This window comes from Cinclus cinclus, chromosome 1 (genome assembly GCF_963662255.1).
Source record: "Cinclus cinclus chromosome 1, bCinCin1.1, whole genome shotgun sequence".
Lineage (NCBI taxonomy): Eukaryota > Metazoa > Chordata > Aves > Passeriformes > Cinclidae > Cinclus > Cinclus cinclus.
In genome coordinates, this window is record NC_085046.1 from 65,570,278 (window position 1) to 65,596,450 (window position 26,173).

Sequence of the window (26,173 nt, forward strand, 5' to 3'; positions counted from 1 at the left end):
TGCTGTTCTCTGTACTAGTGCTACCCTGTGTGACCTTCTCAAGCAGGAACAGCATCAGCTACATTTCAGTTATGAAACAAACCCTGTCAGGCCTTGGGTTTCTGTTATGAAGGTACATTTTGCGCAGGGGAGGGTTCCCTCAACTCCAACCCATACAGCAATCTGAGGCTAGTTCTATAAGTTAAGGAGGTAGAAACCCAAAGACTGGAAACCTGCCACGTTCTCACAAATTCATTAAGGTGCATTAGCACTAGTGCTGGTTTTGCAAGAACACACTCTTGTGAAGAGCAACTATAATCTGGGGAACTCTGTCACAGCAGAGGACAATATTAGATAGCATAGTTATCTGCTGCTTACTTTCCAGACACCTGTGATGCTGTTTTGTCTAATCCTAGCATATTGTTCACTGTATTCTGAACTCTCCTCAGAGGCAAAAGTCACTGGCTACAAAAATAATTTGTTCTGCTTCACGTGCCATTTTCTGCTCAGTTCTCTGAATTTCTTGCCCTCTGCAGTCTCCAGCTTGCCATCAGGCATCGGGCCAACAGACCCCTCTCTGTTTGCAGCTCTGCAAGCCAGAATTGAGCAGCAGAGGTGTCAGGCCAGCAGCTCCCACACTTATGTGCCCACAGGAGAGGTTATACCTAACACAGCCCATGTTAGGGGTACACAGGACTCTGGAGTACCTTTCCAGACACTCTCAGTGCATCAATTTGAAGGAAAGAGTGAGATTGTTATCCGATGCAAACAACTTTTTACTTTGAATCAATTGTTACGCACTTTTACACTTGATAAAGGTGTTAGCAGAACAGTAAAAGTAAGCCAATATTTCCATCAATTTGAAGGCTATATCATTATCTGGAGTTAATTTTTTAAATTTCTTTTATTTATAATGGAGACAATCTTGCAATTTTTCAGAAATCTTGTTATCCATACAGGAATCACAACTGGACCACTTGGCACTATATATCCTTTTCAGGCAAAACAAAGGCTCAACATAATGCTTTTTCCTTCTCTTTTTTCTTTTCATTTAAAATAGACCAACATCCTTCACAGAACCATCTTCTCTGTGCTGCATACAAAATGCTCAAACGTCATCAGCAATAATGAATTCAGAGGTTTTCTAATCAGAAGGAACAATGAATACGTTTTCTTCTGCCTTCTTCACTGAGTGTTCATACTGCAGGGAAGAACAAAAAGAGAGTAAGAGAAAGCATCACAAAAATTTATACAAACATTGCAAATGTTCAAGATAAGAAATTGCAAAGATCCCGGAAGCATGTTTAGACTCAACTATTAATTCTCAAGCAATCCCTGGAACAAATGCTGCAGTATGAGCAGCTCCCATGGCACAAGTGCTCCTTTCTCAGCCCTGCTGTTCTTTAAGTGTCCTTATTCAGGAACACCTGAGTCCCTCAGCAACTCAATGCTCATAATGGAAACTTTTCCCTTTGGAAAGGCTCGGGATTCCAACTTTTACTGCTAAAAATACACAAGCCCTTAGTATTCATCATCTTTTCTAAAATCCCAGGCCCAGTCCACTCTGGTGACCACAAGTATAGTTGTTCCTTCAACACAGTGAGCTTTCTCAGCCCTGTCAAGTGCAGGCACATGGCATCCCACACACAGCAGTAATCCATCAGCCTTATTGCAGAAATGCTCAACTCTCAAAGCCATCAGATCTGCACATAGACCTGAAACAGCAGCAGTAGCAAAAATACACATCCCTTTGATGGGGTGAACCAGATGGAAACTAAGCGTTGCATCCAAGTTAGCCAAGTATTAGTCCTAATTTACAAATTAAAACTAGGGCATAAAATAGACTCCGGAGAGCTTAGGAATTTCAAGAGAATATTTAACCAGGATGTAAGTTAAATAAAAAAAGATTGTTTTATAAAAATCAAACTTGAATGCATCAAGGCTAGAAGTTACCAGGCCCAAAGATCAGATGAGAGAAAGCATGCAAGGTGTTGTTAGACTGCAGAGCCCTTAGCCACAGGCTGTCATGGATGCACAACTCCAAGGGCAAATGCACTGAGGGTCACAAACCACACAGAAACTGCCCCAGACTGTGAACCCAGGAGAAACATCACTGCCTGATGGCCCTTGTCTTCATTTTCTCCCCTAGGCAAATACTGTTTGACCTCTTGCCCTTATCAAGTATTTCCTTCTCAATGTTTTCCATGCATCAGAACCAGAAGTCCCATGAAGAACCAACCCCACGAACCAGCCAACCAAAGGCTTCCCCCCACCCAGGACTTCAATTTCATTTTCTCACTTCTAACACCAGTCAGGCCAGAGCTCAGACTCTATCCATAGGGAGATGCTTTTGTATCACACATACCGTTGTATTCTGCGCACTGTCAGCAAAACTTCTGGCTGTTTCACCCAGGGCTGAGTCAACAGATTCCATTCTGAAAGAAAAGTGATCTTAACTAGTTTTTCATGAAGCACTTACTGGTGAAGCTAGAACGACTGTATTTGCCACCGAAAATAAACCTGAGAATGACAGGTTTTTGCTCAGCATTTATGCCAACAGTGTCTTTTATACAGGAAATTATCACCTCTTTTCACCTCCTCTGACCGTAGACACAGTCATGTTGAGAGGGTGCATTGTGTGCTCTACCAGATCCCAGTACATCTCTCCTGAGCAACGGTCCTCTCCCACACAACTTCCCATACAGAGCTCCCTCATTACACTCTAATTCCAATTGAAAACCCTCACAAGGCCACAAAAACTCAATCAGTGTACACTAAGTGAAGATGCCATACTAGGTGTAGAATTCTTTCCCATCTATCAGCAAGAGTACCACCAGCCTAACCAGTGCCCTCTGTGACCATGAGAGAGGACTTGTGAGCATGCAGGACAGCTGGCAGAGACATACCTTTGCTTTTGCTGGTTGCAGAACATGTTCAGTTTGAGCAGCTGTGCATTCCAGAAATCCTAAAAAGATCCCCAAAGAAAATTCCCATTACCTGGGAAGGAGCACCTTTTTGGGCTGGCACAAAAGACGCTGAACACACCAGTGCATCCTTCTCCATGGCTGCCAGAATCTGAGTTTCCTTCTCAAGATTGGCAAGCTCTTCAACAACAATCTTCTGGAAGGTCTCAAACTTATTCAGCCTAGTGATAGAGAGCAGAAACAATTTTGACACTTCAATGTGCAGTCACACAAGGCAGACAACAACCCCTTCAGCACCAAGCCTAACTTGAGGCAGAAGAAAATTTCACTGGTGTGCTACATGGGGTAGATTTGTTCTCAGATATGCCACAGAGCATGTGAACAGCTGCACCAAAGTCACAGTGCAGATAAATATGGCTCAATAGCTGTCCCAAATAGCAGCCAGCAACAGAGGACCTAGACAGAGAATACAAAAGAATTCTTAGCACAATACTTGCACTGCATACTCTCCCAGCCTTCAGAGATTTCCTGTGCTGAAGACTTCTTCCAACCCAAACCATTCTATGATTCTATCTTGATACAAACAATCTCTCTGGATTTTCCTGCCATGGATTTGGTATGTAGTGTTGCCACAGGATGCCAGCCATTTCTAAACCTTAAGAAGGGTTGTGGTTGCAACATCCTTATTGACTTTGCCACCATTCCCAGCTGCATTGAGGTGGGAAAAATTTGACACAACCCTGCATCCACTATCCTGTGACCCTGGTTGGATGAAAGTTACTTACTTGGCAACCAAACACTGAAGCATCTCACTGCCATCTACCCATATCTTCCACCACAAAACATCACATTTTTTTTCTTTTGGAACTCAGACTTCTCCATGTACCTTAATGACACCAAATTCTACTCATAGAGGTCCCATTGATACCAGGGATTTTTAACTTGAAAGACTATTTCATATTACATTTGATCTAAATCCTAATAAGTGAATGTGTAAAAGGTACAGAGGCCTTATAGAGTTACAAGTACGGTATAAGATGTAAGTATCTCACTTATAGCAAATCCAAAAATATTAGAATTTTTTTTTTAATCTAACTCCTGTCTAAGAAATTCAGGATCTGAGAGGTCCCTTCTTTTCTGCACTTCATTAAGCAAGTCACAGCCTGGCTTCTTTCTCAAAAGATTTAGAAATAGAAGCTACTAAGTTGATGACAACCAGAAGACAGACCAAGGACTGCTCCATCACCTGCTTGCAACTCAAGCTTGTTTTGCATGAATTAACCCATCCTCTTCTCCTACAGGAATATTAGGATCAATCACATGAGTTATATATCTGAAACTCTTCTCACACAAAAGCAAAAGAAAAAAAAGATACACAGAAGCTATTTTACAGTACAAGCCATAAGCACAATAACCAGCTCTCAGGTTGGCCTTCCCTAGTAACCAAAACTGACACAAAACTGGAGCTGTTTTCAGCCAGCACTAGACCACTTACCTGCACTTGTGTATCTGGTTCAGCAGGGTAGACAAGTTCTTCTCTGAAGATCTCAGGGCGTCTTGTGTGTTGATCTCAATCCTTTTGTATCGGGACTAGCCATGGGATGCACAGTTAGGGATAGGCCATGGCACAAGCCAGAACCTAGAGGTCTAGCTTGCAAAACTTTCCCCTGGAAAACAAGTTACTCTGCAGGTTGCCTTTCATCTTAGAAGAAACCATCTTAAACCAAATTTAATCTGCAATAAGATGACACACAGTGCTACAGATATCATATGATCTGATTTAATTCAGGCACAGCAGTGACACCAACAAGCCTTGAGGTAACCCATGTGACTTTCAGGGCAGTGCTGTGTTAGGAAAAACCTAGTTAAAATTTCTGTTTTTGCCTTCCCTGTAACACTTCTCAGAATATACAAGTTCTGTAGACTATTTCTAGGAGTTCCAGACTAACAGACACTGCCACCAAAGCTCTACTCTCAAACACAAACTAAAGATGGGATATTTACATCAACTCTCCCTGAGATAAAGAGGTAATTACACATAACATGATCAATTGCTACATACGTCGAAAGAGCTCACATTACCCAGAACAATTTCTTCAGTTGGCCAATAAAACTTTCAAAGGCAAAAATCACTCCTGAATCACTCAAGTCTTCACGAAGCATCTTGGAGAAGAACACATCGTCTGTGCTAGCATCCATTTCCTGACCTAGGAGGAAGCACATGCACAGTTAGCATCATGCTGGAAGACTTCCTGGAATATAAACCTTCTTGCTACTGATGGGATTACCATCCATGTGAGCAACAACTTCTGTTATGGAGCTGGAATTTGGGGCTGCTTCTTCTAGAGCTCACAAGCAGGAGGGAAACTGGCTCAAAAATGCCCAGAGAGCAGCAGAGAAGGAAAGGCACAATAGAGCAACACAAAGAGATATTTACTGATGCCAAGGCAAATGCACAGAATAAAGGCAAAAAATAGTGAGGCCACCACTGCTTTCTGTCTTCTGCTTATGCATTACAGGGAAAGCCTGATCCTCTTAGTGCTCAGTTAGCAATATTTTGCAGTTACTTTTCCCATTACCCGCATGGTTTTTCTTCAGCTCCTGTGTTGGATGGGTTTTTAAATAGCTCTGGAAAAATCACTATTCAGATAGACTAGAAAATGTGGATGTCATGGAGCAGCTGACTAAGTGGAACCTAAATTTCTTTATTCGCACTTCTACATACACAGTATCCACTGTCATTGGCAGCGGTGCAATGCCTCCTGCTAATTTGACTTTTGGATTTTAAAGAATTTGGCCTCTCTACAAATACAACTCTTCAAGCTTCCATGTGACTATGATTTCTACCACAACAGAAGAAAAGCTGATAGTATTTAAGCACTAGATTTTACCTTTCTGCATCTCCACTTCCTCTTCTACTGAAACAGACATTTTCTTTGGTGCATGATTAATCTCAGAGGGCAAGTGATTTTCCTCCAAACTAGAAAATTTAGGCTTTTTTATGATAGTGCCACTCAATGTATCTAGAAAGAGAACAGACCGTATTTCAGAAGAAATCTGTTCTTTTACATGAGGTACATGACAGTGCCTGCTCAAGGAGAAACCACCACTGGAATCATCAATGCTTCAGAAAAGGAGGCAGCCTCATTTTATGGTCTGGCACCACACAGGACATGAAAAGACTTCACCTGCAAGCATCTTCCCTTGCAAAAGCAGGTAACTAGCCTGCCTAATATTATATAGGTATTTGGAAAGCTTCCATGTCTCCATCTTAAGGATAACTTCATTTCTTGGCCTTCTACTCTAACCATTGAAAACCTCTGGTGTCCAGTTTTTTCCCATTCCGTTTTCCAACCCAAGTTCTCAAACTGCTTATAAAAAAAAAGTTTTGAAAATAAAATTGAATCAATCCAAACAATTCAAACCAAAACTGCAGCCTCTACTTTAAGGCAAATTTGCTAAAAACCAAAGAAATAAACTAGAGCCCCATCCTTTTATCTCATTGTGTGCTTTTTCAGCTCAGCACATTGTCTGTTTGGCAAATCATCTCCCTGGAGTCTCCATAGGGCAGAATAGAAGGTGGTGGGGCCCAGAACAAGGGGGACAGTCAGACCAAGAAAAGCACCCTGGAGTAGATTTCAGGTTCACAGAGTCAGAGACCACATCTGAAATTTCTGAGTACAACCCTGCTTGGGCCTTTGCATGGCAACAACTCCTCTCCAACTGTAAGGCTATACAGCAAACAGTGACAAAAATGAAGTCTTCAGCATCTGTCTTCCCTCAAAATTAAGATGATGTGTTATTGCAGTAAAGGTGTATTCAGAAAATGCTGGACAGGTAAAACATATACTGGGAACACAAACAGAGCCAGCTCATGAAAAAAGAGGATGATTTTGTCCAAGACCAAAACTTCAGTGACTCACTTCATAGTCACAACAGTAATTCAGACTCTTAGAACTACATCAGCACTGAGAATTACTAGGATGAAAACAACACCATTGCTGTTTGACTTGAAGTTCAGTTATTTTCAACAACAAAGAGACTGTGCTGCACTTTCAAGTTAGTTTATGAAAGTCCAGTTTCATTTTAAAAAAGGATCCTGCAGTACCACTTACCTATTAAAAGAGCTACAGCAGTAATAAGCACTATTCAAGTTCCCATTTAACAAATGCTTATAGCAATGGTTTTCATCCATGTTCTTAGGCATAAAGAATATCAACAACTTGAAGGGATGCTTGTTTGTTTAAACTGAAGTGGCAGTCTACTTTTGAAACATTAAAAATTGTCTTGTGGGTCTCCTAGGTCTTCAGCTTATAAATTCCCACCTACACTACAAGTCCCCTTATAATCAAGGGCAAATTTTAAGTGTTAGCAATGTGTTCAGGAATGTAAGTAAAAGCATCTTACCACAGTCTGCCATGATAGATACAAAACAGAGGAACAGAATTTAGCAAAAAAAAAAAAAAACCCAACAAAAGCAACAAAAAAACCCACCACACAGCAACTCAAAAAAGTTAGTGTCAATTTGTCTTTGAAAGAAAATAACAGCTTTGGCACCACCTCTTTCTGCTTTTAACCAACTCTTCCGTGTTATCAAGAGTACCAAACCTGAGTCCTTCCGCTTGGCACTGTCTTCCTCCCTCAATAATTTGTCCGGTGCACCATGAAACTTCTAAGGAGAGAAAGAAAAGAAAATAAGAAGGTACCCACACTGCAGACAAGCTGCCAGGGATGTGTCTTGTTACGGGAAGCAAAGGGACACAATACACTGGCTTCAGAGAGAGGTAGCAGGAGACTGGAAGGAGGCTAAGCACTGCATTCTGCACCTGTGTGGGCTTCTCCACATCACTGGAAGGGCTCCTGGCAGACACACTAACTAGCAGTGGACTCCCTCCAATCTCCTCTGAGAGCGTTTCATCTGTGTGAGAGATTAATAAATGACACAGGCAACAGGGCTTGAATCCCGTATTGACTGTAAATCTCAATTTAATGACAAAATAAAACCCAAGCCCACTACCCTCTTATCACACAGGGAAGAGGTGGTGGCTCAGACTCAGTCCAAAGGCTGTTTTCTTGGTGGTTGTCAGTTAAGTTCATTCATTCACGTCTCAATAGCACCATCTTAACTTCTCCTCATACAAGAAACAGTATCTACCCCTCATAGCCATTACAAAGATATATTACAAGGTGAATATTTATGGAAAAATGTGAAGGAAAAGTAGCAAAATCAAAAACAAAAATCCACCACCAAAAAAACTCATCCAAAAACTACAGACCCACACGTCTCAAAACTCTTCCAATGCACTGAAGAAGATGAAAATAAAAGTACCAGCAAGATCCACTGTGGGTAAATCATCTCCCTTGAAGCTAAACGCACTTTTTTTCTTTAGCATCTCCTTTTGAGCTCTTCGCCTTGATTCTCCCTCCTAAAACAAAACAAAGTCTAAGCATTATTTAAACATTACTAGTAGGGGTTGGGGTGGTGTTTTGGATGGTTGGTTTGTTTCCAAAATACACTAAGAGTAGATATGTACTTAAAATATGTCTAACATACTGATGGCTCTGTCCAGCACTGAAGGAGACCTGTGCCCTGAATTTCAATGCATGCAAGAGTTCTCCCTTCAGGCATTGGAGATGTACATTTGATGATGTTTCCCACAAGCAGAACAGAAGCATTGTAGTCAAGAAAGAAAAGTTTCCCAGGGGAAAGTAAAAGCATTTAGTGTGACTACTAGTTCCAGAGGTTTTTTTCCCCCAGACTTTCTGTATTCCAAATATGTATATACAAATATATACATACACACATATGTATTTGATATCCAGCATTTAACAATTTTTCCTAAGAAGTTTACCATGTTTTCCCAAGACCTCCCCTATTGGACCAAAAGAATCTCAACAGCACTTAGCAGACAAATCTCTCCATCACAATAATTGAGAATTAAAATAACACCAGTTTATTTAATTCTCACTCATTAGTACACATTTTACATCCATAATGTTTTTTAATCTGAGGCACTAAAGCATAAAACATTCTTACCTTCTTTGACTCGTAGTCACTACCACTACTTGCAGAAGATACTGGAAGCACTGCAAGAAGAAAAGCTTCCCTGGTCACTGGTAATATAAACTGTGTACTGTATTTAGTTAACTGAGTTAGCCACAATGACACACAACCTCTTTAATTTTGGTTTTCTAGATATTTAAAAGATAAAACTTCAGAACACTTCCATTAAGTTTCAAAAAAACACCTCTAACAAAGACACATGCAACAGTGCAAACATACACAACTCACTGCATCCAGCCAAAAAATAATTTAAAACCCAAAAGACAGGCTCAGCATCTTGTCTGACAGTCCCCAAGTCCCACGCAAGACATGTGGGCTCACACTGGAGTGAGAACAACTGCCCTGGAAACCCAGTATAAAGAATAATTTGAAGTTCAACTTTCTTTTGCTTTTTAATATGCACAGAATCCAACAGCTCCCTGAGCAAACATAATTTCTCCATGAATAGGAAACATTCCATCTCGTTCAGGACAATTTGGTTTCCATTTGGTGGTGACAGCAGCAGACAGCCCTGGAGCATGGCTGCAGGGGAAGTCTGCTGTTGGTCAGGTCTCCTACTCAGGAGGGCCAGGATTTGGCCAAACCCTCCTTTCACAAACCATCATAAGCTTTTCTTTTTTCATTATTTGCTTTTCTGCAGAACAGTACATCGTGCATAGCTAAGTGTTAGTAGGGGACTAGGCTCACCTTTTAATTTACTTCTCACCCTGGGTCTTTTTCGGCTATAGTCAACATATTTTGGCACCGACTGTATCTGAGAGTCAAGGATCCAGCTTTTCTCACTCTGAGCAGGGCTTGTATTCTCATTGTTGCTTTCAGAGAAAAGATGTTTCCTGTAACTGGACTAAAGACACAGTTAAGTCCTGTTCACTCAGAAGCCCCTCAGCCATCCCATTTCAGTGGCTACCAAGTTATCCCATTTCTTCCTGTCCATAGTGCAACATGAAAAGCTGTGAAATCTGCCAAAACAGCTGCAGCCAGCTGTTGAAACAGCTGCATCAAAACACTACGAGGCAGATGCTTGCCTTTTGCCAGCATGGGGTTTTTACAGTATCCTCCTTGTCTTTCCCCTCTCCTGTGCCTAAAATAAGAGCACTCTTGCAAGGAGGAAAGCCTCAGTATGTCTGAGCTGCATCCAGCAGCACCTCAGGGGGGAACAGGTAACACAGACAATTCACTAGCTGGTCTGGCAGTGATGGTGAATCCTGAGCACTGCTTTCAAAATGACAGGCAGAGCATTTAGAGGCTACCAGAATCACATTCCTCCATCTCTGCACTGGGTAGGCCTTAAACTCCAGCTTCTTTATGGGTACAACGGATTCGTACAGGTAGAAATACATAGCATTCAAAGAGGCAATAATTAAAGGCTCTAGGGATGCAAAAGCATAGACAACCTACCTGCCTTCTCTCAAGACTGTTTAATGCCTTGTTCTTGCTTCTCGTTTCATAAGTCCTGCCAAGTAACACAAAGACACAAATTAGAGTAGCAAAGACAGCAATGACACACCACAACACTGCAGAATGGGCACAAATAGAAGTGGCAGGAAGCCCCTTAAGAGTTCAGCAGAAGAATCAAACTGTAGAACAGCACACAACAGCCAAATTTTTCTTTGCCTGGATTTCCAAAGTAGCAATTCAGGGATATCTAGAAAGCAGCACTTTTTAAAATAAAAATTAATCTGCATACATAGAGGTGGCAAGTCCCTGGAAGCCTGCTATGACTGGAAGGCAGCCAAAGCAAGGCAGGGAGTTCAAGTATTTCTCAAAAATTACATCAGTAATGTTGGTGTATGGTCAGGAAAGGATGATGTTTAAGAGTTAGAATCTTACTGTCAAAGCTGACAAGAGTCACTATTCTCTCCAGCAACCTTTATATTCTCAGGTACCTGTTTATATATTAGCATCAATAACATCCACAGAAAGTGTGGTAGCTAAGCAAGGAACTGCTGTGTTCGGAAAAATCACACAGCCTTTTCGTCCTAACTTACAAGATCTTAACCAAAGCTGTGAACTCTTATGCACATAGCAAAAGGTTCATAAGCACTGAATGTATAATCCTGTACCTCTGACTTGGCAAAGAAATTTTCTGGGCAAGAATTTTTCCTTTGGCTTCAGCAACCTGAAAGCAGAGAGTTGTATTAGAGTACAGTTGCCCCATTAAAACCTCTACATATTGAAAATATATCAGAATTCAGAAGGGAAACAGATTACAAGTCCCGCTCGGAAATTCCACTTTTTTAATGGAATGGGATTGGTTGATTGAAACAGTGCCATCAATTATAGCAGACCAATATTTGAGCCTTAAGCAGAGTTCCTTTCTCTTTTCCTTGGTTTATGAATGACGTTCATTTTAAGCCCCAGCTCCACAAGGCATATCATTGGACTCAATAGCAGCTCTGGCAGCAGCACCGCAAGCACCGTGCAGGGCCCCTGGACAGCCTTGGAAGAGGCCGCTGGGGAAGGGTGCCATGGAGCAGGGATTTATGCTGACACCCAGTGGCAATAGAAAGGATCGGGCCATGTCCTTTGCGGTTTTTTTTTTTTTGTTTGTTTGTTTTTTTTTTTTTTTTGAGAGTCTGCAAATATAAGTCAAGCAGAATTTCCAACAAAAGTTTTGTGCAAAACAGATGCTCAGCAATCTGCTTTTGATATTCAGTGAATCACAGAGGTTGGCTCTGAATCAGAAACATCCCATGGCTTCACTGAATCAACAGCTCAAATGCCTGTTGGTGTTATCATGCATCACCTACTACAAAATTCATGTAGTTTTCTTACCACTCAAAAAAAAAAAAAATTCCATTTTCACCATACAGAGAAAGCAAAACCAAAATATTTCAGATTAACATTGTCCACGTTGCTATAACATCCTCACAGCATTTCTGCAGCAAATTATGTCCCCCCCTTCAAGTTAATATGCCATTAGGTGCCGAGCTTCTGTCTCAACTTTACCTTTTCATGACTTGAGGAGTCTGAGTTTTCAAAGTCATAGAGTTCCTTTCTGCAAGACAATGTAAATATGGCAATGACAAAAAAAAATGAAGAACCACCTTATAGAATTTCATTAAGAATAGGGGGGGGTGTTAACACTGTTTTCTTTGAGAGCCCCCTCTCCTCAGAAAACTTATATGCCTAAAAGCGGCTGTTTTCTAAGCTTCTAAAAATACTTAGTCCTTTTCTACTTAGTCTTATTGCTCTCTGTCTTCATTCTCACTCTTATAATAGTAACTCTTTTAAGAAACATTCAAAACACAGAAATTAACCCATCCCTGATTTATAAATAAGAACATATATATAAAGAAGACTTTTAGTTCTCACATTGCCCATAATAGTACATGGCAGGAAGAAGTAATGAGTGGAAATATAATGTCAGAAGCATTTTAAAAATTCTATTTTATTCCCTTTTGAAAATTCTAGCACTTAATATTTGTTCTCTAATCTCTTCTCTCTGTACATCCAGATCTTGTTTTCACGTCTTCCAACATTTCAACTTAACTGTACCTTTATGGCTTTCTCCCAATCGTAACTATTTCTGAAAAATCCTACAATTGCTCAACATACAGTACCTCTTTTTACTAGTAAAAGCATAAGAAGACTAAAGAACTGAGTTCCTCGCCAAAGCTTCCCGAAGGAAGTTTTCATTTCCAGATGAAACACTAGAGGGAGCAGAATGACCAAGCTAAGAAGTTCTTCACCCTTTAACTTTTGCACTGCTGCTCCTGTTTTAAAACTGCTATTTGCTGCATCTAATAGTCTTACACCACGCAAAACAAATGAAGCCCCGCATCAAGACTTATTTTTACCTACAGTCAGTAAAAAAAAAAAAAAAAAATTAAAAAAATATCTAAGCACTTGGGGTTTGGGGAGGTTTTTTGAGCTAAGAGTAGGCTGAAGCAGGACCCCCATGGAGGGAAGCAGAGATCCCCACACATGGGTCATTTGCCATCCTGCTCAGCAGCAGGCATTAACTTGACCACAACACTTGGCAGAGCACAGGAGGAGGGCTCAACAAGGCAGACTTCCAGTGCCACAGGCTGCATAGGGCCCCCAAACACCCAAGTGCTTGTTCCTGCAGTGCCCCCAGCTTTAAATGCAAACAGAAGAATGGGTGGGTGCGAGGGAAGAGAATAAATCGAGAAAGAGGCCATCCTGAAACCCTAGGACACACGATGCCAAGGAACTGGGACAATACTGGAGAAAACTTCCATATTTTTGAAAGAAGTTGGCGCTCAGAACTCAACTCCCTGGAGGATTTATGGTTGGGCAAGAAAAAAGCCAGCATGCCATGACATAGTATTCACGGGTAGAGGCACTTTTGGCGGACTAGCTTCTGAGATTTTTGTCATTTTGGGGACCCAAAGGGTCCTACAGAGACAAGTTATGACCCTTCATTGCCTCATACTTATTATACTGCCTGTTCTAGGTACATACAGGCCATCCCCCACGGGGAGCCCCCTTCCTCCCTGAGTGATAGGAAAGGTCCAAAATGACCTGGTACAACTGCTCCTACATGGGCACAGGGGCTGGTCTGCCATACCTTTCTTCAGCCCTCTTCTTGGCTGTTTTCCTGTTTCTCTTTTTGCTGGCAACATCCTTTGGAAAAGAAGAGTTGCAGGATTTAAAACAACAATACCCAAAGTCATTTGCTGATTCTAGAGCCTGCCACAAGCAGAGAAAAGGTGTGCCAGGAAACTTCCTTCCTCCCTCTACAACAACTTTGCAGGTGCAACCGTTGGCTGTGGTACTTTCCTACCACAAAGCATGGGACTCACAGAGCTGAAATTGGGGGGCAAAGTGGGTGTGGTGGTGGGGGGGGATAGAAAGTTGTTCAAAAACTCTGAATTCACTGTACAGTGGACATCTGCTACAAAACAACTGAATGAGCAGTAAAAAAATATTTAAAAACAAAAAAACCTGGAAAACTAGCACCTGGAAACAAACCCAAGAGCAAGTCTAAAATGTGATTTATTATCTAAGTATCTAAACTTAAAAATATTGCATTGGGAATTTAAATTTTCTCACATAGTGCACTGACTTATTTTTTTAATACATGGACATAACAATAGAACTTCCTAAGTGCAACTACAGGTTACTTTCAGTTACTTGCTAATTTACCCAGGTTGCAAGGTCCTACATGAGAGTCATTGAGCCCAGATACAAAACTGAATAAACACATCTATAGACTTCCAAGGCTTGCTTCTATTCAGGAAGCAAACATTCCCTCTTGAGGTGAGTGTGCAAGTCTTGTGACATGCAACTATGTCCCACACACCACTGTACCTCTGGACACAAGCACAATACATCACTTTTGGGTTGTATACAAGCTGAATAAACTCCAATGACCTTGAATCACTTGGCTGGGCCTCTCTAGAATGGGGCTGGCAGCTGTTGCCTCCACAGCTCACTCGTGGTGCAAAGTGGCACAGCACATCAGGTGTGACATTCTGTGGGCTCAGGACACTGCCCAATGGCACGAGTGGGACAACCCATCCCAGCCTTCTTCTGCAATTCCACCAGAATGACTCTTCCCCATGCTATATCTCTTCACTTGGGGGACCCCCAAGGAACACATACTTTTGGCAGCAGCTCATCCATAGGGGCTTCTTCTAGGGGCTTCTCTCTGTGGACAATAGGACACGTGAGGGAACTGTTCATCTAAAGACCAAAATGTTTATGAAGTACTAAAGGGGGGAAAATAGGGAAAAAAACCAGAACTTGCACCAATTAGCACCAAAGCAGTGGTTTTTATGTGTAGGGAAGAAAGCTAATCAATAGTTCTACAGAAGTCCAGAACCTTAACTACAAGAAATTCTGTCCTGCAAAGGTCTGGGGAAAAAAAAGATGAATGCAAGCCAAGGTAAATTCAAATTCACATCATTTTTTACCAAGTTTGGTGCCCATTATGAGCAATCTCACATTTGGCAAGCTCAGGTTTCACAGCTGAAGTTGAACTCTCTTGTAAATCAGCCCAGTGAGCCCAGCTCAGTGGGTTTACCTTGCATTTGGACTAAATCCACCATGAGAAAAAAAGTCACACCAAAGCAGACTCCAATCTAGTAACCAAACATCACTGTTCAACAAGTCCAAAGTGCCGTAACTCCGGGCAAACAGCCTTGATATCCAGGTGGCAAAGCCATCTTCTATTTAATAATTGATGGAATAACCTCAAAATTGCATGCATTAAAACCCCAGCAGAAAAACAAATACCCAAACACACACACACAAAAAAAAAAAAAAAAAAAAAAAAAAACAAACAAAAAAGACCTCACTTTGCAACTTTCTGTCTGCAAGACACTCACCTAGGCTTAGCTTTCATCACTGGAGATGGAGTTTTGGAGTTTTTTTCTGGAGAAGGCAAGGAAACTATAGTTTTATGCTCTGGAGCTACTGTGAAACTTTATCTACTTTTGCTGGAAGACCCACAAAAGCAGAGCCTTCAGCATGTCACCTGGGTGACATTTAATTGGGTCAGACTTAAGGTACTGAAGGGAACCATGCCTGACCTTGGTTAGCACCTTCCAGGTCAGTCTGCTGGCTCACTGTAACCATGGCAATACCAGAGTTGACCATTTTCTGCTTGGAGACATGAAACCATGAAAAAAATACACATATGATCAATAGAAAAGTGGGGGATTTTAGAAACAGATTTTTTAGTGGTAGCCTGTGGCAAAAGCTGCATGGCAAGTTCATCATTGTCGGTCCACATGTAAAGACCTTTTAAACAGTGTGCAAGTGACAATATGGATTTGTCACTAAGAGCATCCCACTGTCCTCTTGCAAGAGGAAGTAATTTATTTTTCTTCTTTTTCAAGCAATTTTGCCAAAATGGCACCTCTGGACACAAGTATGTGAGCTAAATAGATACAAAGCAGTTTTCTTTGAAATAAGGTTTTAGTCATACCTGTAAAAAAAATTGAAGAAAAAAAAGGAAAAAAAAACAGACTGGAGGAAGGGAAAAGGGGCACACAAGGACTATTCCATCATACACCAAACACTCACTGCTCCAGTTCCTGTTAACTGCTGTCTGTGCTGAGAGGTTAAGTTGTCTTTTTGGGTCTCCACATTTCCAGAGTTTGAAGGATCTTTCCTCCTCTGTGCATTAGAGGGCACAGGTGTTTCTGCAGAACAGAAACCAGGGTGAGAATGTCATTGCAGTAACTGAACACACTCACCACCCCTTCTTTCCATTCCCATACATGCATACACATATTGAAGCAGTACAACCTTCCAGGCACATCTCAACCTCACACTTCACAAAACAAGCCAAAATATCTTCCAAGTACCCAACAAAGAATTGCAATGCAAAATGAACAACATATAAACTCATCAATACAGAATGAATGCAAGTTTATCATCTTAATGCTTGCTTGTATTGCTACCTTAACTCCTAAGCTCTGGAAGGCATGGAGCAAGCCTTTGAGTCCAACTAAAGCAGGGGCATCTTGCACCATTTGGGTTTCCCTCCACTGAATCTCTATCAGGCACTGAAATATTTGTTTCACTGTAGATGGCTACCTTCTGCCCTTTGTACTCCTTGACTGCTTCAAGCAGCAGTGCTCACCTTGCACGTCTGTGCGCTCCATGGTGGGCACTGACAAAGGAACTCCTAGCTCATCTGCATCTCCAGAAGCTGGAGGAATTCCATTCTAGCTGATTTTAGGCTGTAACTGAAGAAGTTACTGGCCCAGACATTTAGAGCTGGAAGTGGTTCTTTCAAGTATTCACCCAGAGAAATCTGAAATGTGCAGGAACTTAGAGGAAATTGAAAATTTCTTTTTAACATTGTCACATAAAGAATATTAGCTATCCTAAGAGCTCTTCAAACCTCATTTGTTTTCAAGACAGTAGGTGGTAGCAGTAGAAAGAACTGTGATTTCACAGCCTTAGATATGAAAATATCTCTCAAGCAAGTTACACCAGTAAAGGATCCACACAAAAAGTTATCACTCTAAAACCTGAAATACAGGCAGTTTTGGAGCAAGGACAAATCCCAGCCTCCAAAGTTAAAAGATCACCATAAAAAAAGAAAAGAAAAAAAGAAAAAAACACAACAGAATAACAACCACACCAGCTCCCAAAAATCTTGATATCAAAGTCAAGCTGAGGAAGCATTTCCTAACTAAAACCAATTTTGTTTTTTGTTCACGCACATCTCCTGCTTTTTTGCTGCAAGCAGCTTTTCTTTAAGGCTGTGACCTGGTTTGTGGGGACTTACAGAAGTATTTCAGAGCATGAGAAGGAAAGAAAAGAGTTATTTTCTCTTTCTTTGGCAAGTGCTGGGCTTAGACCTTCCTTTAGATCAGACACAGAAATGACACATTTATCTGTATTTCAGGCTCCAAATTACCTCAAAAACCACCAAATTTAGAACACAATAAAACTGACGAACGGTCCTGAAAGAAGATGCCTTGCAGATGTTCACAGCACAGGAAGCACCACCATATGATGATGGAAAACTTAACGTGCCCAGTTCAAAGAAACACAAAGCATTGGCTGTAGGGTGATGAGAATAAGGAAATAAAGGCTCTTCCAGGTGCAGCTAAGAGCCTGTCCTGCCTTAAGGCAAACAAGTGCTTTTGTAGCTGGGGCACACACAGATACCTTGCGCTGCAGCACAAGGTATCTAGAGCAGCAGGTCACCTCCTGCAGAGGATCTGGGCTGCTGCTCACCTTTACCCACAAATAGGGATTGCAGGTCTGCACTTCTGCCCCCCAAGCTGTTCTTGCACCTCCAAGGCATCATCCACTGCACTTGGGGACAGGAGCACATAATTTTCTAGCACATCACCTTGTTCAGAAGAAACAGAAGTTTCCTCCTTGCAGGAAGCTTTAGTAGAGGTTGCCCTACCAGATGCACCCCACTGCACATAGGAGAGCTTGTTAAGGTGTAAGCACTACCCCATCAGAGAACCTGTGCTTTCAGAAGGTCACAAAGCCACCACCTCCTCTGCAGGTACCCACATGGCACAGCCAAATCAGAAACAAGGCATCAGGAAAGCCAGAGGGGAGGAAGGGGGGTCCTGCAAATGGAGAAACACTTCTGCACACCCTGCACGTCAGAAGTCAGCCAGCAGCTGAAATGTGCCTTGCCAGGCCACCTGCCAGCACACTGACCCTGTCTCCATGAGCATTCCCCTGCCCGTGCTACCCCAGCAGCACATTGCCATGGTACCCAGCCCTCCCTCCCTGGGCTAGGAGGGACTCAGCATCTGCCACAAGCAGAGTTACCAAGCTCACAAGGCCAGAACAGTAGAAGACTGATCTTGGGCATTGCTTGGTTTTTTGTTCTGGGTTTTTTTTTTCTTTTTCTTTTATTTTAAGTGAACTTAACTGTAAGCTGTGGACTACAAGTGAAACAATAATTTGAAAACCAATATTAAATTTAACTAAATAACACAATTAAAAAAAAAAATCACCTGCTTCATTCTGCATGACTTCCTTCCCAGTGTGAACAGTCTCATCTTCAGACTCAACTATCTGTTGGTATGAATTAACCTCATATGAAAGTGGTGTTAGAAAGAGTAATCTTCATTTAATAAAGTCAGCTACTTAGTAATATAACTAACAGTTGCAAATTCCCAGCAACAAATCAGTGCATACTAATTGAGTTGGTCATTTGGAAAGGTCTTGGCTCCTTTAAGGGCAAACAACAACCACTATATTATGGTTATTTACTCTCATGTAAGCTTTTCTGCAAACACTACAGACTGTGGATTAATTACAAATCAAAAAGTGACTACACTAACATTTGGGGGGAGGGGGAAAAAAAAAAAAAATCACACACAATTTCTGTTTTTACATTGGCTAATAAAAATGCTTGAAACTTTAGAAGTACTCTATTCTTTGTCTTGAACTCTTATCTACAAAGTCAGTCTAAAATTAGCATTTTTCAGCACACCTCTAGGTTTTTGTGTAGCAAATTGCTCATCCTGTGCAATGCAACACTTAGAGCCATATATAAGAGCATGTTCTTACTTAAAGTTATGCAATTAAATGCTATAGGCTTTATTTTCCTTCTTCAGAAACCCAGGGAATAACACAAGGAATTTAATTAAAAAATAATTCTAACCTGACAGCTTTTAAACCATAAATTCATGTACCTTGAAACTTCCTTCCTAAAACACCTAATTTCTCTTCCAGGTCAAAGCTTAAAAAAATCTATATAGGCTGGTATAAATCCACAGTGAGAAGACAAAGATATAATAAAGAGGCACAGAGAAAATAAAGAAACCACAAAACAAATCCCACAAACCTGAATGGTTTTGTCCAGTGTAAAACAAAGGTAAGAGAAAACCACATATATTAGAACTTACCATCAGTTTTTCATCTCCCAGGACTTTTCTAAGTACACTCAATATTTCAAACTCAGCACTGAAAACCAGTTTGACTTTTGTAGCTTCTATTTTGTTAAGAGTAGTGGGTGTCATCATCAAAATTTTAACAATCTTTTGTCTATCCTTCTCTGTGTAAAAAAACAAACAAACAAAAAACCAAACAATCAATTACATTTGGTTTAGATCAAGACATCCTTCTCTTAACCCAAAAATTTCTGAGTAAGTGGGATTTTTAAAACAATCTTTTACATCTTGCCCTTGCATTTCCAGTTACTCTGTTCTCTCATTTCTTTCCTGTTGAGTCTCTGTAATGCTGTTCCCTAGCACACCTATAAACTGACATCTCAAGCTGTCCTGCTTGGGTAGGGAGGGCAGGTCATGGTGCAGAATGGGTTCACACACAGTCCAACAAGCAAAGCTAGTGCAGGATGACCAAAGGACAACACAGAGAAGAAGGAGAATAGACAGGAAAACCTTGGTGATAGTGAGATTTAAGGTTTATTTCATGTGTCTTATGGACCCCCAGCCAAACAGGATAACGTTGTTGGAAAAATCTTACCCTTCACACTGTAACTGCTGATGCTTTCTTTTGACAGCCTCACAGAGTCCCAAAGAGCTCCCTTTGAAAACCAAAGCCATTGGGTCAGAAAGGCTGAGGGAGTGCCCACCGACTTAGGCTAACCCAAGGCCACCTGGGCTTTGCTATTACCTCATCACAATCCACATAGAAAGTCACACTCTGGCTGCCAGAATTGAAATCAATCCAAAACTCCTCCAGTTTCTCATCTGATGGCTTCTTCACCTGGGGAAGAAGAGTGGCACAATTGTTCCCCCAAAAGCCCCACAACTGCTGTATCACTCCCAATTTCCTTTAATGAGAGAAAACTGGGAAGCGTTACCCTACGTAAACATCTGTACCTATTGCAGAAAGAAGAGTTCAGATCACCCTGTGGGGTGCCAGCCCACTGCTCACCCAACCACACCTACATCAGATGTGGCTCTACTTCAACCAAGGGAGAAGCAACACTCGCATGCTCGTGCCAGGAAAGGAGCTGTGGAAGCTCTGTTTCTCAGCATTTGAATTAATCAGAAGCAGTGGAACCAGCTGCCATCTGCACAGGTTTGATTCAATATGACCATCAGGAGTGGTGCCATGGCTCATTCAATTGGAGGCCAGAGCAGCAAACTGCAGGATCTGCAACTCTTCTCCAGCGGCATCAGGCTAATCTTATTTTCTGGCAGCCTGAAAACAGCTCTGCCAGAGGACTCACTGTTGCCCTGTGCTCCTGTTGCTTTTTAGAACTCTCTTCTGTCATCACCCTGAAGAGGAGCGTTGCCTCTATCACTTGACTGATACAACAGCGAAGTCAGCAGCAGTGAGTTGGGAGCTAAGTGACAAACAAGCAAACTTCCCAGCTAGAACAGAAGGTTACACTCTATGCTCCAAGAAACTAAGCTCTTCAATGAAAAAGAGACAGGGAAAAAAAAAAAAAAAAAAAAAAAACATTTACTACAAAATGCAACATTTCAGCAGCCATAACATTGTAGGGAATGTGAGAGCTTTAAAGGCTATTACCTCATTCATGTCAGCAAAAGCAGATACGCAAGGAAATGAGAAGACACTGGAAGAGAAGCAGATAGGATACACATGATACATTCAACATTAGAGTTGGACTTCAATTACTTTATTTTTAATAAGATTAGTAACCAATCATTGTTCAAAAAATAATTTAAAATTTTCTAAATTTAAATTAAGCTTGGATAAGCTAGACTACAGTATTTTAGCAGTGATACATTATCTTCATTGATTTTACTTTCAAAAGAATCACCATAAAAATGCATAAAATTTCCTTCTTAAAAACAACTTGATTTTTCACAAGCAATGTAGAATTTTTTAATATAAGACAATCCATTTTACAATTCTATTTATTCCCCTCTGCAGTAATGATGTAATGATGTCACCAATTTATTCTACTTGTTCCCAGCTTACCTTCTTTTATCTCCAAGCCTTTCATTTAGTAGGTTAAGAAACTTTCTGCAGTCCTTCAAGACAAATTACACATTATTTTAAAAAAATCAGGCTACTTTTCATTTGCAAATAGTTCTTCTACTGTGTAGAATAACTATTTGCTTTGTAGCCTCTACTGTGCAGTTAAAATCTTTAAACTAGTCAGTGGGACACCAAACATCACTGGGAAGAAACACTCAATTTACTACAAAAGGTCTGACTCAACTTAAAACCAGTAAGAATTTAAATATGAACTCTGCAAATTAACTTGTTTATGCATTATTTTACATATAAAAAGTGAAATAAAAAAATAGAACTGACTTAGAAGTAGGAGCTATTTTAACAATGTATCATTTACTATTTACCATATTAATGGCAGGGAGGAAAAAAGAATAAAACATGCCATCCACAAATAACTTTGTATTTACAAAATTAGTTTTGTAGGAACTTCTTGCAAGGACACCCTGGTTTAACATAACCAAAACTAGCCCCTATACAGACTTGCCAAGTATGTTGTTTTCAAAATAAGGACCCTCACCGTCTCAAATTCTCGATCCTTGATCTCTTTGAAAGCTTCAGCAAGATAGTTATCTTCAAACCAGTGGTGAACAAGGTCATCCCTCCATTTTTTTATCATTAACCTACAAAGTGCTTCTGAAAGGGCAACCTGAAGGTCATAATCTGCCGGGTAAACATAAGCACGGGATAAATATCATGCCTCCCCCATAACAGAGGGTTACAGCGTTGCTGCTCCTGCAATTTTATACTGCACAGCCCCATCCATCCTGTAGCCTTGGTTTCCCCGAGGAGAGCAGGGAAGGGCAACAGCCAAGGGTTGGCTCAGGCATCCTCAGCACCTCCAGCCCAGTGAGATCCAGGTATGGAGTGCTGCAAAGCACGAGTGCACTGGGAGATGTGCTTGGGGTTCAGGAAGGGGATGGGAGCAGAGTCTCATCACCAGCCCACTATACACTGTGGCAATACTCTACAGAGTGTTATTGTCAAGAGAAAACAAAAAATATTTCGCTCAAGTGGCCATTAACCTTGTTAACTAAATTTTGTCCACAACATGGCAAAGCAATTCAAATTCAATTTTTTTAAGACTGTCAGCCAGCATATTCCATAAACACATACATAAAGCTAATCTAATTACTCTTCTAAATAAATTGATTTAGCTTGTCTGATTAGTCAATATGCATTACTAATACCAACCAGAAATAACTAATGTATTGCTGCATTTAACTTTTATTTATATTTTGTTAGAGCACATCTGGCTTTCCTCCCTAAAAAAATCAACTCTTGACAAGGAAATATAATTTAAATTATAATTCATCTATAATAAAGAAGCAGATGAGGTAAAGCCGGAGGATTTCTTACCACCAACTTCCAGTATGGTTTTTGCAAGGTCTTTCCTGAAACAACATAATGCCACAAGTTAAAATGGAAACAACTAACTCTTAATGTAGAGAGAGGGTGTTCAGGTACATTGGAGGGAAAAGTCACTTACGTGAGTGAGCATATCTCCTCAGAGAGAGGGAACTTCTTTCTCTCCTCCCGTGGCAGACTGTCAAGTATAGAGTTGAGGGTCCTCAAGGCCTTCCCCCCCCACAAGAGAAGGGGTAGAAAATGAAGGGAAATAAATCCATAACATTGTTTCACATCTGTTATCTAATTACACAAGCTTTCACACAAATGTATCAGATTTTCTCCGCACAGCAGGGATCTTACCTCCAGATGCAGAGCGCAGCCAAGATTTGTTTCTGTCACTAGGTGCCCTAGTTCAGGCAAAAATAAATTCACTAGCTCTTTCTTCCCTAGAAAAATAATTTGAAAGGTACAGCTAGAAATGGGCTGCTGTCCATATAAAAATAGCTGAAGTGACTACAGCTTCTTGTGTTGAAGGAATAAAAATATCCCAGGTGCAAGTTCATTTTAAGACAAAGCTACTAGACATCTAATCCTAGACAGAAAGGGGAACTGGTAATTTCCAGCTATAAATAAATAAATAAATAAATGCTCCGGATACACTAACTTCTGACCTGGTAATTATTTAAAGAGGCACAGAAAAGGGCAGCCAATTACTAGCCACAAGAAAAAAACCTGAATATACAGGTTTTGTCAAAGTCAACAAAGCAAACCAATAAAGTATTAGCCAGAAGATGCTTGTGCCACTCTGCTCCCAGTAGAACAAGGTGCAAGGACAAATAAGCATACATTACCAGACCCACAGTGCAATGCTTCATCTTTACATGGATAGTGAGCCTAGATGCCAGGTCACACAGATACTATCTGAAAGCACCTTCTCCCCCTGCCCTAACGCAAAACCAGCTGCAGCCACAGAATAAAGTTTTGCTGCTGAAATAAATGGGAGAGACAGACAGACATGCCTCTGCCGAGTTCAGAAGGCTGAAGGAGTTACCATACCATTCTGTGGAGAGGGTTGCTTTCAGCAAGGGAATGATGTCTGGTGCCAGAACAAACAGAGGTGCAAGAACAGACTGTCTAGACCGAACTCCTTTCAGAAGGCACTTACTCTGATCAAGTGAAGTGCTTGATGCTGCCCATTTAATAAAAGATACCAGAGATAGAATTTTTTGTACAAAGCAAGAAAACAAAGAGAAAAAAAAAGTTTTGTGCTCCAATATAAACGTAAATGAAAATTAACTGAAGAGAAATCAGCTGGAGAATTTTATATATAAATATATATATACACTGCAGTAGGAAGCTGGAAAGAGAAAGGAGACAGAAATATGCTCCCAAGATTAAGATTGAGATTACTGAGGAATGGAAGGGAAAAAAAAATTACTGACCTTCATTACTGCATTTGCAAATTACCTGATGGAAAGAGTAAAAGAAGCCTTCATTAATACACCACCACCCAAGAACAGCAGTACACAAAGTACCAAGCTGTTTATGCACACCTTCCTCACCCCCCAACTTTCAGATACCGAATAACATGGAACAGTAGTGTAAACCCACATCAAAAAAAGCCACCTGATCCAGGTATGTCACATATGGTCACCCTAATCGTGCAGGTTGGCAACACCCAGGGAGTGTAAAGGCAGCCAAGCACCCACTTCCCCCAGGGATTTCAGCAGCACTTGAGAGCTCAGTGCCCGCAGGTTCCCCGGAAAGCCTAGGGAAAATCATGATATTGTTCTCCTATTTTTATTACACACGTGGGCCTATGTAAAAGCACATTCTATGTTTATACACTACAGTACTAGATACCACAATCTAAGGGTGTTAAAGTCCCTTGAGGAAAATTAAAAATAAAAAACTTTAAAAAATTAAAAACAACTCCACAATATGAAACACTTCTTCCTCCACAGTGAAAGCACACGGAAGAAACATAGCAGGAGAACAAATAAATTAAATTTTTGGGAAAATAAACTGGTACTTTATAATTTTAATGTGTTTAGTAGAGAAAGAAGAAAGTTTGATTTTGCTCAAATATCTTTTAGCATAACTCCTGAAAAGAGCCATAAGTATTGATATGAATTCTGATGAACAAAGTGACTCAGTTCCAGTAAGGTACAGACAGCAACAGCCTAAGGAAAAAAGCCAAAAAAGATCCTTTGTATTACAAACGTTACATCACTAGGCCTCTAACACCTTTAAAATCATGAATATTTTAGATTGAAACCTAAATCAGAGTCGTAAGCAAGTTAGATAATTCTTTAGAATTAAATCACCTGTTTCAAACAGAGTAGGAACAAATTTCCAGGACCACTTTAGCAAATACTTTTGCACATAAAGTACAGCTCAGTGTCAGTAACTCGTGGATTTTAAAGAGAGCTTTGGCTCACAAGCTTTTAGTTACAAAATGCACCAGAATTTCTTGCAATTTTTTCTACAAAAATAAATGCTTCAAGTTAGACAACAAGAATATGCTTCTCCCAAGTGTGTCAAATCTCAGCCAGACCCCAGCCTGAAGCACGCTTCTGGACACTGCCCAACCACACCATCTAGGCTTCATCCTAGTCTCACCCCCAGCCCTAGGGCACTCTGCAATTATTTATTTTCTAACAGGAAACTGTTTGTGAACAATAGTTATCCAATAAAGACAGCCCTCCATCCCCTTAAATGCACAAACATACCAGTGCAGAATCAAAGAAGTCTTCAAGCAGTAACATCAAAAATTTATTCTCATTTGGGTCGATGACAGTCACAAATGCTCTTGCTCTTTCAAACCAAGATACCAGGTAAAAGTTAAAAGAACGAGTTAAAAACTGGGAAGAGGAGTTAATAATCCTTTAACTATACATGCCCGTAGGGAACTTTACAGAGTTTTTTTTACTCTTTAAACTACAGTCATGTACTGCGTCAAAAGCTACATGGCTTTAAGGAGTTCAAATTTTACTAGGAGGGCATGAAAAGTGCCATTTCCCCTTTCTCTCCCTAGCCCTCCTTTTATCCTCCCTTCTTGTCCAAAGCACCCACTCGTGATGCTCAGACAATATATGCTGCTAGTGGCACCAAAACTCCTATAGACATTTCTAGAGGACATAAATTCCCAGCAAAATACGGTAAAATTTTTCAAGACAATCCAAGGTAAATATTCTAATACTTTATGTTTTTAAACATTGCATAATATCACACAAATGAACTAGAAATCTACCCTCCACTGGAAGTACAGAGCTTATACTGGAAATATTTTATTAATTTATCAACCTACAGGCATTTTGAGCAACTGTATCCCTGAAAAGTGTAACTACAAGGCAGGAATATAACATTTTGGACCAAGGACTTCTCAGTACAACTCTGCTAGCAGAGAGGATTTCTTGCCTGGTCCCTGGTAGCTGTGTTAGATTCTTGTGGCACAATTGCATTTCTACTACTGCAACTATTACCAGCTGAAATCAAT

At 40.7% G+C, this 26,173-nt stretch overlaps 1 protein-coding gene across 1 annotated transcript; it reads right to left on the reverse strand.

Moving 5' to 3' along the window:
* Window positions 1-1,123: 1,123 nt before the first annotated feature.
* On the reverse strand, window positions 1,124-25,442 carry SYCP2L (synaptonemal complex protein 2 like). The gene is made up of 32 exons (XM_062498973.1): window positions 25,407-25,442; window positions 24,117-24,141; window positions 23,035-23,120; window positions 22,814-22,902; window positions 22,684-22,718; window positions 21,845-21,987; window positions 21,289-21,341; window positions 20,875-20,920; window positions 20,008-20,100; window positions 19,858-19,918; window positions 19,278-19,426; window positions 18,381-18,441; window positions 15,964-16,082; window positions 15,468-15,537; window positions 15,264-15,309; window positions 14,539-14,584; window positions 13,502-13,557; window positions 11,917-11,965; window positions 11,031-11,086; window positions 10,366-10,420; window positions 9,655-9,811; window positions 8,941-8,990; window positions 8,233-8,329; window positions 7,730-7,821; window positions 7,512-7,575; window positions 5,795-5,926; window positions 4,986-5,110; window positions 4,399-4,493; window positions 3,025-3,124; window positions 2,886-2,944; window positions 2,345-2,414; window positions 1,124-1,180 (listed from the first exon to the last, which is right to left on the reverse strand). The coding sequence occupies exons 1-32, from the start codon at window positions 25,440-25,442 to the stop codon at window positions 1,124-1,126; spliced, it is 2,472 nt and encodes an 823-aa protein (XP_062354957.1).
* Between the last annotated feature and the right edge of the window lie 731 nt (window positions 25,443-26,173).

Coding starts and splice junctions, on each gene's coding strand:
- SYCP2L (XM_062498973.1), bottom strand. CDS start 25,442: ATGTTACTGCTTGAAGACTTCTTTGATTCTGCACTG. Junction 11,087..11,916: donor ACTCCTCAAGTCATGAAAAG/GTAAAGTTGAGA, acceptor CTCTGCTTTCAG/GTTGCTGAAGCCAAAGGAAA. Junction 3,125..4,398: donor AACCAGATACACAAGTGCAG/GTAAGTGGTCTA, acceptor CTCTATCACTAG/GCTGAATAAGTTTGAGACCT.